At 31.8% G+C, this 17,643-nt stretch overlaps 3 protein-coding genes across 12 annotated transcripts in view; all 3 read right to left on the bottom strand.

Annotated features, from left to right (window-relative positions):
- The window catches only part of LOC111706569 (sphingomyelin synthase-related protein 1), a 14,040-nt gene extending 13,081 nt beyond the window's left edge, over positions 1-959 (bottom strand). The window contains exon 1 of the mRNA XM_023479463.1: positions 894-959. Coding sequence (XP_023335231.1) covers positions 894-943 — 50 coding nt within the window. The 5' untranslated portion in view covers positions 944-959. The remainder of the gene's footprint in view (positions 1-893) is intronic.
- On the bottom strand, positions 957-13,692 carry LOC111706567 (uncharacterized). Of its 9 annotated transcripts, none has more exons than XR_002766263.1 (15): positions 12,968-13,692; positions 12,224-12,286; positions 11,430-11,535; positions 10,881-10,966; positions 10,021-10,115; positions 8,275-8,348; positions 8,084-8,209; positions 7,723-7,810; positions 7,389-7,460; positions 7,026-7,114; positions 6,214-6,304; positions 4,438-5,641; positions 3,360-3,738; positions 2,564-2,728; positions 1,046-1,239 (listed from the first exon to the last, which is right to left on the bottom strand). XR_002766263.1 is itself a non-coding variant. In XM_023479461.1 (14 exons), exons 1-14 carry the CDS (start codon positions 13,664-13,666, stop codon positions 3,628-3,630), a joined length of 2,841 nt encoding a protein of 946 aa, XP_023335229.1. In that variant the 5' UTR covers positions 13,667-13,692; the 3' UTR covers positions 3,061-3,627. The 9 variants fall into 9 exon arrangements, 3 of the variants coding, with proteins under 3 accessions (XP_023335229.1, XP_023335230.1, XP_023335228.1); XR_002766264.1 differs by having other exon boundaries at positions 2,587-2,728; XR_002766262.1 differs by lacking the exons at positions 1,046-1,239; positions 2,564-2,728 and adding an exon at positions 957-1,038 and having other exon boundaries at positions 3,316-3,738.
- LOC111706570 (crossover junction endonuclease EME1) lies at positions 13,692-17,643 on the bottom strand. Of its 2 annotated transcripts, XM_023479465.1 has the most exons (9): positions 17,502-17,643; positions 16,826-16,907; positions 16,668-16,714; positions 16,295-16,405; positions 16,016-16,110; positions 15,273-15,358; positions 14,942-15,021; positions 14,328-14,411; positions 13,692-14,005 (listed from the first exon to the last, which is right to left on the bottom strand). In XM_023479465.1, exons 2-9 carry the CDS (start codon positions 16,871-16,873, stop codon positions 13,924-13,926), a joined length of 633 nt encoding a protein of 210 aa, XP_023335233.1. In that variant the 5' UTR covers positions 16,874-16,907; positions 17,502-17,643; the 3' UTR covers positions 13,692-13,923. The 2 variants fall into 2 exon arrangements, with proteins under 2 accessions (XP_023335233.1, XP_023335234.1); XM_023479466.1 differs by lacking the exon at positions 16,295-16,405.

The following is a 17,643-nucleotide window of genomic DNA, read 5'->3' as shown; positions in this document are numbered from 1 at the left end:
TTTCGCTTACTGTCTGCACCCATGTATCTTCCGGCAAAAAGTAAAAACAAAGACAGAGGCTAATGTCCAAACATATGTGTAAGCGATACGGATAAGCGCAGTGCCGCAAACTTCATGTTTGTGAGTAAATTGCGGACAGAAAGCCATTTGGATGTGGCGAGCCTTCCCCCTCTCATTGGACACAACAGTATACAGATGAAGGGTGACAGATTTTTCACAAATTTGAGAGAAATCAATTTAAGTATAGTAATTACTGATATATTTTTTAATTCTAAGCAACATTTACGAAAATGATTTTCTCGATAAAATCAAAATTGGCCATCGCAAATGGCTTTTTGTGATAAAAAACGCTAGTAAGAGTGTTTTTTCTTCTTATTAAAATACGTCGGTATGGGCACCAAAAGATCCCTCTTTCCACGCAATATTCAACAGAAAAAAACCGTTTTACAAAATAATGAAAAAAAGCCAAGTTTGAGCTGAAAAACTATGCAAAACAGCTGATATTGCGATTTCACAATTTTTTCCCACATCACGTTAAATTTGGCTTTGCAAGACAAATCTTTTGTATATCACTTGTATAACCGGGTTTTCTGCCACAAATAGCCATTTGCGATGGTCTGTGGCAAAATATCAACCAAAACATCAAAAAACTAACTTTTTGCTCTCAAAACACACAATGTTGTGTAAAATAAGAAGATATCATTAAAACTTTCCTAACAATTCGATAAAACTTGACAAAAAAGAACATGTTAAAAAAATATTCGTTAAATACTAAGTACTGCTTTAAAGAGGGTAAAAGGTTAGATGACTTGCCCGAAAAATTTAATTTCAAAGTAAAGTTTAAAAATCGAACTTCTACATTAATATTTAGAAAAACTAGTAAAATTATTCACCTAACATCATCTACTGTCCAGTCCAAGGCAGGAGTGTCCTCCCATCCCATTATAAGACTTTAATCTGCAAGAACAATATGTCACGATATCAACAGATTTCTTACCTCTTAAAATACAAAGTTAAATATATGATCTAAGCTGAAAACTTTAGAATGAAATATCCTTAATCTCGATCGCTTAATTAATCTAGAGTTTCATAACAAGAGGAGAACAAGCGTAATTTAATCTCGAGATTAAGAATAAGAGTCGATAAAGCATTAATCCCAATATCCACCATTCAAAAGTTCCCAGCTAAGGAAGAATTACAATTTATTAAATAAACAACATCCAATAATTATCTATCGTTCTATAAGGGACTGTAATTTCAAGTGGCCCTCCATGCAAAGATGGTAATGCCCGATTTACAACGGTACCCTTAAAAGCTTTTTCCGATCAAGTATGAATTAGATATCAATGTTTAATTGTGCCTTTAAAAAGTTTATTTTCATCTGCGGGTTCTCTGCGAAAGTGACTTGAACATTTCTTGTTGTTTTTTAGCTATAAAAAAAAACAATTTATTTTAATAAAGGGTTGTGGGCAAAAGCTCATGCATACAAAAAAACGATATATCAGTATAAGCCTCTTTCCAGTTCGTTATCGAAGTTTTTCTATTTTTTGTTTTACTCAAGATTAATGAAAAGATGTTTAGTGTATACCCGTTTTGAGTTGAGCTGTTGCCTGATCATTAAAAACTTGACATATGGGTGTAGATACCCTATAAACCATAGTGAAAACTTGTTTTACGCGGGCCATGATCTTCCATACTATTTTTCCTTAATCTTAAAACCTTGAGTTTATAGATAGACTATAAAAATAATTTTTGTCAGACGCATTTGCGTTGATTTATTGACTTAGAGAAAATGGAACTCTCAGACCCAACTGAATTGTGACCTTCTGTCCTTTTTTTGGTCAGACATATAAAATTTTAATTTTTAAATATTCATCCGTTTTTTTCTTCTACGTCTATCCTTTCCTTTCATATTTTGCAAACTCTAGCCTTAACCTATCAATACAGTACTAATAACTCAGCAGGATTTGTAGTTCTTGGTTAAGTTGCTAATAGAGTAGTAGGAGCACGGGAATATCAGGGCATTCTCTGGAATGATATTAACACTGGAGTTTTCATGATAAGGTCGGAGAGGGGCTGAGCACTGCAGCTGCAGGTGCTATCGAGAAACCAAGAAAGAATATAACAACTAAGACAGTGAGAAACCCGAACAAGTAGCCACAGGATTGAGTAAGCAATCTATCAAAAAGCAAAAAAAGGAAGATCTAGATACTTACATGTACCCCAAACCACCAAAAGTACCAGCCAATCCAACCAATCACCATTGGAGTGCCAGGAATCAAGGCAATATTTTTGTCATTGATACCAAAGTCAAGATTATCGGTTGACCGAAACCAAATATCATGATACCGAAGCTGAACCTGGAATCCAAGTATAGATCAGATTTGTATAACCATTCATCCTGGACCTTGTTAATAAAAAAGCACTAGAGCAACTCACGGAAATAAACACTATTAGTCAGAGAAACGTGAATATCCTCCACCTGTTAATTAGATCAAGGTTTCAAGGGTTCCATTGTAAATTGGGCATAGCCATCATTGCATGGAGGGTTACTTGAAATTACACTTGCAGCCCCTTTAACATAACCTTGAAAAGTATAGTCACAGAGAGTTGCTCTTTTAAAAGAGGGGTGGGGGTATTGCAGAAGAATTATGAGAGGACGGGCCAGATATTAACTCTTGATAATATAGGACACACATTTTTTTGGCTTTAATGTTACTAATAGTAACTATATACCAAAGTGATTAAATACTTAAGTGGGCAAAACTCATAGTTGGATGACGACATTTTATGTCCCAAGTATTTAAAAATAATATATATATATATAAATTGGTCTGTACGGAATGCACAGTACAACAGAAACTGGACTGGACTTGACTAGAATTTGTATTTACCTTAAATGTAGATTTTAAAGTAAATAAAGATTTCAGAAGTGAATTTTAACCATTTTACTGCACAATAAATAATTTCAGACAGCGCAATAATGCCTGCATGCATAATCTGTAAAACAAGGAATGCAAAATTTGTGATACCGAAAAATGAAGATCTTCTCATTTCTTACATTTTATTTTCTTTTTAGGGGGGGAGGCCAACCCCCCCAAAAATAAAGCATATATTTCACTGATCCAGGGGGGGGATGAGCCTCCATACATATAAGCATACAAAAAATTTTGATTTTTAATTATGAAAATTTCGAAGTTCTAACTGAAGACGACATTTACATGGGTATATAGTCTATTGTTTCTAGTCTTAAATTTCCAAAAGAAATTTTTTCATGCAATTATTTTCAAACCAAATAAAACCTTATGGCCCAACCTGTCGTCGTTGCCTTAGTCTGTTCCACTCTAGTATTTACTCACTATGACTATATACGGACTGTGGATTTGGATTTGAAGTTATTGCTGATATGATAGAGGTTTAGAGCATAATTTTGTAATCTTGTTTAATCGATCATAGTGGAATATTATTGGTTGAACTGTAGAATCATGTAGGTCTTGAATACAAATATGACTGTTGAAAACTTTGCGCTGGTTCATGAGTTTTGTATGAATCGGTACTTCATTGGTTTATGTCTGAGCTAGAGAATGTTGAACTACAAGTCACAGTATTGTAAAGACCTGTATGGTTCTAATGAAGTATTGTATTGATGTCTGAATTAGATTCATTGTTTGTTTCTGCTTTTAATAGATCCGTAAGGAAGTTGGCATTTCCACACACACTTGTGATGCAAGGCATAGTCTGAAACAAAGAGATAAAAAATTGGCTTAAAACTAAATAATGGAATACTTGATTCTGAATTACACACCAACATATTAAGAGCAAGAAAAAAAACAAAACTTACACTAGTTCAAATGATATGAATAAAATATTGTAAACAATTTGCAAAAAAAAAGGTTAAAAGCACGTCTTGATTTAAATTGAATATTAACTAGAAAGAAAATCGTTAATATTTAATTATTCATATTAAAAATACTTAAAGGAGTTTTATTTAACAAAGGTTTGTTGTTGAACAATATTAAATCAAAATCAAATTAGACTTTCAAGGATTAGATTTTTAAAAAAGAATTTTGAAAGAAATGTTAAACATTTTACTATAGGGATGGAGAAAATAAGAACATTTAGGAACTCCCTGAATCACTATCATCCCGCCCCCCATAAGGAATTATTTTGAACACATTGCTATTTCCAAGTCCAATCATAAATGCATATTTTATTAGCTTGAGAACCCAACATTTTCTGTAGTTTCCCAAAAAAGTCAATTTGATCAATTTAGAATTTAAAAACTAAGCTAACAACCTTCTGGAGGTTATACTTAGTTCCCCAATCAAAATCTAAGGCAAAACAGTGTTATAGTTCCTAGTTAAGACAGGACAAACTGAGGTTATTACTTAATATATATATATATATATATATATAGATAATAAAAATATTATTTACCGGTTCAACTTTGATGTCCTGAACTGGTGTTGCTGTCCCTGTAAGTGGGTCTATGTCCAGGTTAAAGGAGGACTCGTCAATAGATCTGACCATTGTAACAACCGGGAAAACCATATTCTTGTCATCGCTTTCTACTTTCACTGGATCAACTAGGTTGGTGAATTGTGAAGTTTGAATTGGGAAAACAACCATGGGGTTGCTAGCGGTCAGAACAGGCTTACCTTCAAGAACAGGTTTACTGACAAAAAATTCATTTGGAGTAACATAATGGGGATCATAGCTTGATAAAGGATCTTCATCCATTTCCCGCAGCACATCCTCTAATCCTGCGAGGGGATCAGACAAATCACTCGGAGATAATGCTAGCTCATACGGGTCACTTACTTTCATGTTGGTGAAGTAGTCCAAAATCAGAAGAGAATTTTCAACAACTCCCCTCTTTTGAGTAATTTCATTGATTATAAATGAATCTTGACTTATAACCTTCTCAATAGCGGTCATATTATCACAATGAACCGGAATTCTCAAATAAGTGACTCCATTATTGTTAGAGAAAGGACCAAGGAACGAATCCCAGTCTTGTTCCAAAGAAATTTGGGGTTTCTTGGGAAGTGAAATACCAAATAGTGCGGACAACTGCTCCCTTTTTATCTTATATTCTCCAAGCCGATCTGTTTCCAGGAGTAATCTGTGAAGCACATTTTCCTTGGGAATCCACTGAGAGCCTTGAAAAACCTTGTCCTTTGTAACAAGTGGAACTGCTTTAAACAACTGCTTCCCGTCAAAATTTTGAAATAAATATGTTCTACTGTCATAGTTGGCCATAGAAGATGTCAAATCTTTGACATTGGTGTGTGAAACATCGGATCTTAGTTCTTTTTGTACTATTAGTTTAACTGTTTTCATGGTAGATTGTTGAGCATGAGAGGGGGTAGCAATTGGTTTTATCACGTTAATAGTTGATATTTCTGGTACTGAGGGAACTGGATTGAATTTAGTTTTCTTACTTCCACGCACAGATGGTGGCTGTGAAACTCCGGGATCAGATGGCTTGTCAACAATTCCTTTTCTCTTTGATTTACTATTAGATCTTTTATTCGAGTTGTTCAGTTTGATAGGAGCCTGCAAATGAGTTTTCACAAGGGATTGAACTGTTTGGAAGGAATCTGATGGTTTCTGATTTACTTTGACTGCAACTTCCTTCCTAGAAATTATTAAAAATAAAAATAAATCCGGAGGCGAAATTTAAAGAATTTGAGCCGCGGCTCAAATATTGTTGATTCCACTTAAAATTGTATTCAATTATCTTCAAGATTTCAGCCAGCCCTCCATTGAAACCGGTTTTTGGCGGATTTGAGACGCGATTCAAATTCATTAAATTCGGCCTCTGAGAATTCTTTCTGAAGGCAACAACTTAGGAGGAATTTTTTTCAGTTTGCAAAAATAAATTCAATATTTTTATTATGACCTAACAGCTTCTAAATTTTCAAAAGTGACGTATAAATCAATTTGAAGAGATGTGTGATTTAGATCTTTTTCGAAGAAATTAGAAATCAGGAATTAGGAATCAGATAATCAAAAGATTAAGCATAACTAAAAATCCCCCCATATTAATAATGCGTAATGCATATTTACATAACAGATAATTTTTAATTTAGTTTTAATTGAAACCTCATTTATTGAATGCCAATAACAAATATTGCACATCAGGCTGAAAAGTTAAAATTTTATAAATTTAATTTTTTTAAATCATGTTAAATGACACCAAATACTTACACGGCCCACCCATCTTCATCATCAGATAAACTTATTTCTTCGATTTCTTCAACATGAAGAACCTCAGGGTTCCCAACAACAGGGACATTGCCTGCAACAAAATGTTTGTTCTTCGCAACTATTTTGCAGCATTGAAGTAAACAAATAATATATGTAAAAGTCCTGACTTTTTTTGCCTAGGTAGATTTTAGACCAAAATTAAAATTCCGTTAAAATAATACTAAGATAAAGCTATCTTCCATGGCAATAATACTAAAATAAAGGTTTCTTGCACCCTTTTCCACATTTTTTTCAAATTTTAATTTAACAATATAAGTGAAATAGATGATTGTCCAATGTCTAAGCAATTAAATAGGTTGCTCACACGTCTGCACACACCCTGTCATATTTCTTGTTGTACATCGTTTTTAAAATAATACTAACTAGAATATTGGTTTCATATTCCATTAAAAACATACGAAGATAAAGTTCTCTTCCATTAAAGTAACACTAAGATAAAGGTTTCATCTTCCATTAAAAAATACTAGAATAAAGTTTTCTTCCATTAAAATAATACTAACTAATATTAAAGGTTTCATCTTCCATTAAAAAATACTAAAATAAAGTTTTCTTCCATTAAAATAATACTAACTAATATTAAAGGTTTCATCTTCCATTAAAAAATACTAAAATAAAGTTTTCTTCCATTAAAATAATACTAACTAATATTAAAGGTTTCATCTTCCATTAAAAAATACTAAAATAAAGTTTTCTTCAATTAAAATAATACTAACTAATATTTAAGGTTTCATCTTCCATTAAAAAATACAAACCAGAGTAAAATATAATGGAAGTCTCTTTGAGTTCAGGACTCTTAATCACTCTTCTACGGAACACCAACGGATCAGGTGCTTCAGATTGACTGAAAGATTAAAGGGTATAAAACTTATGTCATTGATTTAAGATTAAAAAATAAGTGCCCCCCCCCCATCCCCTTGAATTTCGAAGATAGTAAGAGGGGGGGGGGGTGGTGATACTTTTTCAGCCATTAAAAAGTTTGCATTTTTTAATTTAATGTTTATAACTTTAATTCTAGTTTATGTCAATCATGGAAAAAAATTAAATTTTTTAAATTAACAAAAACTCGAAATTTAAAAGTCAACGAAATATTCTTGGTTAAAATTGATTGATTTCACCTGGTCCCCTTCAGTACAAATACAGTTTCCTCTAGTTCTTTAGTTTGGACGCGAACCTTGCGAGTATTCCACCTGAAGAAAAAGCTTTAAAACTGACGATTTGATAGTTTTTATAGAATTATACCCAGCGATATGAGATAAAAAATATTAAGATTTTTTCATCACCATGTAATTGATTTAATTAATTAAGAGGTAGTTAAACTATATTCTTGGCAGAAGACTTAATTCGACCTTGGAATCGTCATCGTCCCATTTAAAGAGTTCCAGGTCGTCTTTAAAATTTCATCCATTGTGGGTAACCCTGTATGATTAGGATTGGTTTGGTTTGGTTTACCTGATAAACGAATATCCATCACAGCCCCAGTGCTTTCCGTTCCAATTTCCATGTTTATCAAAACCGTTGTGTATATACAACATGTTGCCTGCGAGTCAACCAAGAACTTTTTTTAACATGGAAAGGAACTGTAAACGTAATTTCATGTGACTCTCCATGAATGTGGAAGTTAACGTCGTTATTCTGAATCGAAAAGTATTTAATTTCTGATAATTCCTTTAAAATTTCTTAATAGCAGGAAATGCACAAGTCACTTTTGTAGAGAAACCACAGAAGAAAATAATCTGTTGAAATAAAAAATAATAATAATAATAAGAATCATAACAAAATATATTTTTAACTTTTGAATAATCTTGATTTCCTTTTAAATGTCTGGGAGGTTCCCTGAGTACAGCCTTGTCCTTGAAGCGGTCAAGAATACTGGAGGCTTTAGAGGCGAGGAGGGATACTGGATAGGTCGACAGTGCACTCTTTTCAGAAGTTTTTTCTAACAACACATCATACAGATAAATGTATTTATTTATTTTGATATTATTATAAGTTTCTACTTACGGATAGGTGGGAAGTACATAAATTTCTTCTTCTTGTTAAATACTGGAAAACGAATGAATGTGTAGTTGAATTCACTGAAAATATTAACAAGCTACAGTAGCAATTCAGGGACGTATTCAGGAGTTTGTCCAGGGGGGAGGGCTTATTTTTTTTCTTTCCAGGAAGGGGCTTAGCACCCGTTGGTGCCTGAAAATCCCCCGAAAACAATAGATTTTACTGGTCCCTCCTTCTTTCTATCTTTTGAACAAGAAATATTAATTGGATTTTGTAAACATTTTCAAAACTTTGACCTGAACATTTTAAGAAATACATGAGCTACAACAATTGGAAATTACAAAATCTTTAAAAAATTCTTAATTTAATCATAATGAAATAATTGCACAAATATGATAAAATATAATCTTAGGGGCCAAAGAAATGTAAGAATACGGCTTTATTTAAGAGATTCTAAAAAAAAAATATTTTATGTGAATCTCAATTTGCATAGTGCTTTGTCCGATTTACAACGGTATCTGAAGAATAATGCATGAAATATCCAATCTACCATAATACAGAATGATTGTGGACTTTTTATTTTTTTTAAACGTGATTACTTACTATTATCATTTTTTCGGTAACGTGACTCGCGCATTTCTGCTAAAGAAACAATGGAATAGAAAACGACTTTTCCCGCATTTTTGCCCCTTTTTTAAATAATAGATCACTTAAAATTAATTGAATGGAAATGCCTTTGCCGGATTCACAACGGAACCCTTAAATGTGAAAAAATTATAAAGATATATTAGTTTTTGGTTTGAATATTACTGCTGGTGAAAAAGTAAAGGAAATCAACAGAATTTAACACTTTTTAGGAAAGGACAAAATATTCATTTTATATATATATATATATTAACTACATTAATGCTTTGATTAATGTGTAAAGGGTACCATTGTGCAACGGGTATACCACTCTTGAAATGCAGAGTACATGAAATTACAACAAAAACAAAAAATAAAAAATTATTATTAATTATTTCTTCTTGCTTCAGAATTTCCAATATTAGCTTTATTTACTCCAAGATTATGATATTCTTAAATATCTTGAATAAAATGTCTAGAAATTCTTGAATAAAATGTCTAGAAACTCTTGAATAAAATGTTTAGATTTTCTTGAATAAAATGTTTAAAGATTCTTGAATAAAATGTCGAGAATTTTTTGTGTAAACTGTCTAGAAATTTTTGAATAAAATATCTAGAACTTCTTGAATAAAATGTCTAGAACTTCTTGAATAAAAAGTCTAGAACTTCTTGAATAAAATATCTAGATCTTCTTGAAAAAAATGCCTAGAGATTCTTACAAATGTCTAGAAATTCTTGAAAATGTCTAGAAATTCTTGAATAAAATATCTAGAAATTCTTGAATAAAATATCTAGAACAATTTGAATAAAATGTCTATAACTTCTTGAAAAAAATGTCTAGAAATTCTTGAATAAAATGTCTAGAAATTTTTGAGTAAAATGTCTAGAAATTCTTGAATTAAATGTCTAGAAATTCCTAATTAAAATATCTAGAAATTCTTGCATAAAATATTTAGAACTTCTTGAATAAAATGTCTAGAACTTCTTGAATAAAATGTCTAGAAATTCTTGAATAAAATGTCTAGAAATTCTTGAATAAAATATCTAGAACTTCTTGAATAAAATATCTAGAAATTCTTGAATAAAATGTCTAGAAATTCTTGAATAAAATGTTAAGAAATTGCTTACTCAGGTATAGGTAAGTAGCTACACTTGTCACATAGAAATACACAGAGGAGGAAGTTTGAGCTCCGGCTAGGATTAGGAGTCTTCAATATTCCTTCCTGAATACTTCATCAACTCAGAAACATGATTTATTAAAATAAAATATTGTATATATACAATATGCATACAGTCGTCGTCGCATATATGAATAAAATGAAGACGACTTTCACTTAAATTTTTGTTTTACATCAGCATGGGTAAACATAAGACAAAAGAAAGCTGTTAATCAAAAAGCTTCTCTTTAATTACTTGTAAACTTGTAATTTTAAAAAAGCTTGCTAGCAATTAAAACTTAAATAAAAAGCCGGCTTCATTGTATTAGTATAATCACCGACCACTGGACTTTAGCACGACAGAACCATGATTTTACCATAATGAAGATTTTGTCTTTTTAAAAATTGATATGAAATCTATAAAGATAACAATATTTAGGTACCGTTGGGAATCCAGGGCTTAGGATCCGGATCCGGATTCCTTGGATCCGCAACATTTTCACTTCCTGGATCCGGATCCATAAAAAATATCCGGATCCAATGGGCGAAATATCAACCAAAAGCTACAAACAAAAAAATTTTGCTCTTAAAACCAAAATCTAAAAAGTTAGCATAAAAAATGAAAAAAATAATAACAATTTAAAAATTCTTCGCCTGTTAAAAAAATCAGTAAATCTTGTAGAAATGATCGTGACCTGGATCCATTTTTTCAGTGCAGATCCAAGATCTGCCCCGGATCCGCTTTAAAATTAACAGGATTGTAAGTACCGTGTGTATCAATTACGGGAATCTTAAAAATATATAATAATCAGTTGATCTGAGTGAATATTCCTGGAAGCTGACAAAATGATAAGAAGTCCAGTGTTGCGAAGACATCTTCTTGAAGCAGAGTAGACATTCATAATCTTCACAGGAATCTAACAAGTATGAATTTTTATTTTCATAAACAATTAATGGGCTTTACAAGAACGACAATCCAGTCTGCCCCCCCCCCACATCGCCACTCCCACACCTTCTAATTTTCTTTGAAAATGCAATTCCACTAAAAGTTGATTAGGAATGAAATAGGTGAAATTTTCATATTTTCAATAAAAAAACAAGAAGATAACTTTGAAATACATTTATTCAATTACAATTTCTTTTTTCATGTCTGAACAAGAATGAATGAGCTTTCCATATTTATCTCTTTAAAAAGTTGGTTATTTTCAACTTATATTCAGCTTAATATATCTCTTTAATTAAACACTTTAAGCTAGAAAACGATATTGATAAGTTTAAGGTTTAAGTGTACCATTGTGAATAGGACATTCCCTTAATTAAATGTAGGGTCACTTAAAACTAAAACAACAGTCCTAACCATATTCAATTTTAGCTGTTTACCTACAATAATAACTTTGCTCTCAGTAAGGATCTGACCGGTCTTGTACTCTTTCTTAGTTGCAACCAGGCTTCTCTTCTCCAGCTTTAGAACACAGTCCGCACACAACTTCATACACTCACATTCATTCTATCTTTCTATTATGCCTTCCTGACAGCACCAGTGCTCCCAGGTAATCACCCCTCCCCAACAATCCTCTGTCTCCTTCTAAAGAACATGGATCACAGAGTACTTTATCAGGATAAGATAAGAAAAAGTCGATCTCTTTTTGGCAGAAAAATAGAAAATATCTCAGACGAGAACTGATTTCTTGCCTCAAACTTTAAGTTTCTAATCATCACAGCTGTCTAATGGTGATTTTTCCTTCAATTGCAACTTCTTCGGGATAAATAGAAATGGAATCAATTTCTTTTTGGCAGAAAATAGAAACATATCTTAGAAATTAACTGGTTTCTCGCATCAAATTAAAAGTTTCTCGGAATTTTTTTCCATTGTTAACTCATGGTGATTTTTCAAACTTTGACTAATTAATCTAGAGTAATTCAGAGTTTGAAATATCAAAGGTCTTCGACATTGGGTTTTAGGTGAGTAGTCAATTTCTGAAAGTGAAGTTAGTAAAATTAAAAAAATTATAGAAACAAAATTAATTCATTTTAAATTAGAAACAGAAAAAGGTTAAGAAGAAAAGCATTTTTTAAAACATTAAATTCCTAAATAAATTTTTCAACTTAATTTTGTTTAGGAATGTCCGAAAAATTCGAGTAAATGTCCGAATATTCAGATGAATGTTAAGTCCCTTGTAAATATTCACAGCGGAGCCAGTATCAACTCTCAAATCAAGTTTAGATTCAACTATATCCTGAAAAAAAAATTGTGAACAACAATATAAAATGAAAAAAAAAACACTTTTATAAAAAATGTTACTAAACTTGGGTTATAGGGTGCTGGTGCCCTTCTTTAGTAACAATTTCAGCGTTTCAATGTTGCTTTTCAATCGCTGTTTTTCTTCGTAATTGTAAAACTTTAAAGAGGATTTTACTATAGACATTAACAAATTTCTACAATTTAAAAACTCGAAATTTTTTCAGAAAAAAAGAATCGAGTCTGCCACAAATTCAACTTTTCTAATTCCTATTTCTGAAACCTGATGGTGTAATCTTTAGATATTACAAACCTAAACCGTTTAGTCTAGCAGATTAATAGTTTGAAATATCTGCGGTCTACGGTATTGGGCTTCAAATATAAGGGGATAAGAAAACTAGAGCTTTTGGCAAAACCTCATTTTCTTTTTTCAATTTAACTGGTCATAAATATTCCTTGGGTTAAAAATGTGGACCCAATCAATTCAGACTTTTGGACGTTTATTATATACAAACGGAATAACAGGCAGACATACAGACAGACAAGCAAAGTATAATTACATATAATGTTCATTTCATCAACATTAAAATGAAGAAAAAAATCCAACAAAACTTCATAAAAAGTAACAATTAAGTTTTCATGTTTTTAAGAATTTTTGAAAATGAGATTAAATGTTTACTTTGCAACAGGTATAGCACTTGTTCTCCTCCTCGTCTAGTAGAACTACTGTATCATCATCCAGATCTGTATTCTGGGAAACCAGTTCTCTACCACGAGATGCATAATTACCAACCTTCTGAATCTTGCTTCTAGGAATACCTTTAGGAACATCAGTCCTCAGGGGCTTCTTCCCATTCGCCTGCAGTCCACCAGCTTTTAATGAAATTAATTCAGCTTTGTCTGCAGAGGATGCAATAGCCATAGATCCAATTGATTTTCTAGGACTCCTTCCCTTCTGAAACCCAACTTTAACCAAACTTGTTGTGGTGCTCAGGACAGATCTGTTGATTGGATTTCCAGGTCTGTTGATTGGATTTCCAGGTCTGTTGGTTGAAAATCCAGATTTGTTGATTGGATTTCCAGGTCTGTTGATTGGATTTCCAGGTCTGTTGGTTGAAAATCCAGATTTGTTGATTGGATTTCCAGGTCTGTTGATTGGATTTCCAGATCTGTTGATTGGATTTCCAGATCTGTTGATTGGATTTCCAGATCTGTTTGGGATATTTGCAGATTGTTCAAGAACTTTTGGAGCAGACTCATCTGTATTTATTGGTTCAAAGTTATCTGGGTCATCCTCGTCCTCACTTAGGTCCAAGGGGCAGTACTTTTCCAGAACAATCTCGCCCAGCCGAGAGTTTCCGGACCCTTCTTCTGACATTTTTTAATTATTATGATTTAAATTATTCTGAAATACATTATAAATTTTAAAAAATTACATTAAATAGGATATATTGAAAGAAAGAAAGTAGTTTCATATGTGACACCAGAGCTAAGATAAATTGGCAAGATGTTACTAAGGAGTGAGATTTCTTCTTCTTACAACAGAGCAAGATATTGAGGATAAATTGGCTAAATGTTACTAAGGAGTGAGATTTCTTCTTCTTCCAACATAGCAAGATATAGAGGATAAATTGGCTAAATGTTACTAAGGAGTGAGGTTTCATCATCTGACATCAGAGCAAGATATACTTTTCTACTAATCTCATCTCCTATACGCCTGAAACAAAACAAAAACTAAACAAATGACAAAATTAACTCAGTAAAACATAGGTAATTAAGTAATTTTTTTCTGGAAGAGTGGGATCAGTGGTAATACAGGTTACAACAACAAATTGTAATAACACCAGAAATATATAGTTTGAAGAATAACTTCTTTTTGTTGGGAATGAAAAAAGGAACTAGGAAAATTTTCCCCTCTTAAATTGCTTTTATAACCAATTTTTTTCGTTTCCTAATTAATGTTTTTACTCATGTTTAATCATTGTTAACAATTAAAAACCTTTTTCAAAAGTTAATGTTTCATTCTTGAACAAGGTTACCTAATTCCTCCAACTAGAGTGTCCAGTCTTCTAATCTCTATATTTGCCAGCAAACATTCCGCTTCCTTCCTTGAGTCACATGTTCTACAACACAACAAAAAATCTACTTCTTCATCTGTTCTTTTTAGTTCTAAGCAAATCAGTAGACTTGAATATTTAATCTTCCTGTATACTTGAATATTAATCTACCTGTATACTTGAATATTAATCTACCTGTACACTTGCATATTAATCTACCTGTCTACTAGAATATTAATCTACCTGTATACTGAATATTAATCTACCTGTATACTTGAATATTAATCTACATGCATACTAGAATATCAATCTACCTGTATTCTTGAATATTAATCTACATGCATACTAGAATATCAATCTACCTGTATTCTTGAATATTAATCTACCTGCATACTTGAATATCAATCTACCTGTACACTTGAATATTAATCTACCTGTATACTTGAATATTAATCTACATGCATACTTGAATATTAATCTACCTGTATACTAGAATATCAATCTACCTGTATACTTGAATCTACCTGTATTCTTGAATATTAATCTACCTGTATACTTGAATATCAATCTACCTGTACACTTGAATATTAATCTACCTGTATGCTTGAATAAGACTGGAGGGAGAAGGATAAACACGGGTTATAGCTGAAGCTTTCTCCAAAGATATGATGGTAACCTTGAAAAAGGTCAATTTGTAAGAAATGTACTTTGCTTATTTTACGACATGGTTTCTTTTTTGATCCTTCACGAAAATCCGTCCCCAAATATGCGTCCAATTAAATGTGTAGACAATTGTGTGAATCTAATGATGTGCGTCCCCATCACATACAGAGATATAAGTGTATGATTTATAAAATTATTATAAATTAATTTTTATGTCTACTTAAATTATTTCTAAGGGCGATCTGTGTAAAGTTAATATAAAACCTGCATAAGGACTTGTTTCCAGTACTCCACAAGATTTTTGGGAGAAATGCAATCTTTTCCCTCAGCTTTAGCATAAAACTCAAAACCTAAAAAATTAGAAATATTTCAGACTTTTTAATTCAAAACAAAAATTTTTTACTTTCATACTTTCTTCTTTAGTATTGCTTAAATTAGGCAGTTGACAAAAAGCCTTAATTTATGAAATAACTGCTTACATTTTATCCCAGTAGGCAAAAAAAGAATTCTTCATAAAACTTTTTTAGGTTGGTACAAAAATAAAATTGTTAACATCGTGAAACAAGTTAAATAGTTCAGATAATAGGTGGGGTAGGGTTGCAAACATTTATTTTTAATAATTAGAATTTAACTTACTACATTTTAATTTAATTCATAATCAAAATAAACTTAAGTTACAGATTAGATTCATAAGCAATAAAAAGCCCTGAAATTAGCAGGGGTGCTGATAACTGAAGGGGAGGGGGGAGGAATTATTAAAAGTATGTACTTGCTGATAACTGAAGGGGGAGGGGGAGGAGTTATTAAAAGTATGTACTTGCTGATAACTGAAGGGAGGGGGAGGAATTATTAAAAGTATGTACTTGCTGATAACTGAAGGGGAGGGGGGAGGAATTATTAAAAGTATGTACTTGCTGATAACTGAAGGGAAAGGGGGAAGAATTATTAAAAGTATGTACTTGCTGATAACTGAAGGGAAAGGGGGAAGAATTATTAAAAGTATGTACTTGCTGAGCTTGAAACACTTTTCTTAAGTTTTTCTGGTGCTTCAGCCACTGCTCTGGTCTGATGGAATACATTGCAAGCACACTCTTTCCATCCTCTAATCAACACAAAAAAAAACAGTTTGTGTCGGATTTTGGGGAAAAAAACTTGCAAATGTCCCACATACATATCATATGTAATTGTGGCCTAATAAGGAAACAAAAGAAAAAAATAGAATTTTATTTTTTAAATGACAAAAAGGAATTAAATAATTTTTAATAAACACTTACTTATCAACTTACTTATCAGTAGCTCGGTCAAATGTTAGATAATCCATTGTTTGATTGATTGATAGCATCAGCAAAGCTTTCTGCATTTTATATTCAGTGATAATGCAATTATGGACTGCATCCCTTTTTAAACATTTCAACTTTTTTACATCTTGACAAAAAAACTTAACTTTCTTCAGCAACGAATTCAGTTTAGCCTTGAATTTTTTAAATAGAAAAAATGAATACCTGATTTTTTTGGAAAATCATCAATGAAAGCAAAAAGTTTAGCAAAAAGTATTTAGAAGAAATTGCAACATTAAAAACTAAAATTGTTACTAGAAATGCATCAAAAGATAGGACTAGTATTTCAAATTAAAGTTTAGAATAAAAGTAATTTTGTTCCCTTGGATTCACGTTTTCACCTCTAACGGCAGCTTTACGCATTCTCTCCTGAAGAAACGAAAATTCTGGAACAAACGTCAAAATTAATAAAGAACTTGATACGATGGTTAATTCCTTCAAAAGTTATGACCACTGGTTGTAAAATGCAAAATAACTGACCTGTGCATTTTTATCCGTTTTAAAATATGTGGCATAGTTGTACACCATTAGTGTCAGATTATGCCCTCTTCCATATTCAAACCTATATACAAACCATGTTCACAAGGATGCAGATCCAGGACCCTGGATCCGAATCCGCATTTTTATCCGGATTCAGATTATTATTATTAAATAATACAAAATTATAATTTAAGGCTAACATGTCAAAATTATAAAACTATAGAGAGATAAATTTATAAATCAAAATAATTAGAAAAACAAATTAAAATTTAAATTCTTAAGACCATTTCACTTTTTACCCATTACAAAAAGAAATTTAATTATTTTTTAAATATTTAAAGCAGGTTTTTAATTTAAGAGACTGTAGACCTAATCTCAAGTGACCTTCAAATTCACAACCATACACTTAAAACCTTTATTTGATAAACAATAAGGGTGCTATCTTCCTTTTCCTATACTTCTGTTGAATTTAAAAAATTTGCTAGATGGATTTGCTGCACAAATCCACTAATAATTTTTAAACTTGAAACTCAATTTTCAGTTAAAAAACTATGTTATGCACCACCGATTAGAGAAAGGTTTTGAGGGTACTTTTATAGATCAGATATACATCTTTTTTAATTAAGGGTCACTCTAGCAATTACGTATCCAGTCCCTTTAATAAGAAAATATGTACTTGATGCTCTCCGCCCAGGTAGAAAATAATCCATTAGTAATCTTCTCCGCCACTTCTTCGGCGGATACAAATACAAGTGTCCGCCTTTCATCAATCCAGGTCTCACTTATTCCGCCTCCAACTTAATCATACAATTTGGATT

Source organism: Eurytemora carolleeae, unplaced genomic scaffold (genome assembly GCF_000591075.1).
Source record: "Eurytemora carolleeae unplaced genomic scaffold, Eaff_2.0 scaffold735, whole genome shotgun sequence".
Lineage (NCBI taxonomy): Eukaryota > Metazoa > Arthropoda > Copepoda > Calanoida > Temoridae > Eurytemora > Eurytemora carolleeae.
This window is presented reverse-complemented; position numbering and strand designations above follow the sequence as displayed.

Bases quoted from the DNA above. Each gene is read 5' to 3' on its own strand.
- LOC111706570 (XM_023479465.1), bottom strand. From the start codon at position 16,873: ATGGTGTACAACTATGCCACATATTTTAAAACGGATAAAAATGCACAG. The intron at 16,715-16,825 runs GTCAGTTATTTT...TCGTTTCTTCAG, and splicing joins AAACGGATAAAAATGCACAG to GAGAGAATGCGTAAAGCTGC. The intron at 16,406-16,667 runs GGAACAAAATTA...ATGTTTAAAAAG, and splicing joins GGTGAAAACGTGAATCCAAG to GGATGCAGTCCATAATTGCA.
- LOC111706567 (XM_023479460.1), bottom strand. From the start codon at position 13,666: ATGTCAGAAGAAGGGTCCGGAAACTCTCGGCTGGGCGAGATTGTTCTG. The intron at 12,287-12,967 runs GTAAACATTTAA...TTTTTTTTTCAG, and splicing joins AGTGCTATACCTGTTGCAAA to GATATAGTTGAATCTAAACT. The intron at 10,967-11,429 runs GTAAACAGCTAA...CATACTTGTTAG, and splicing joins GAGCAAAGTTATTATTGTAG to ATTCCTGTGAAGATTATGAA.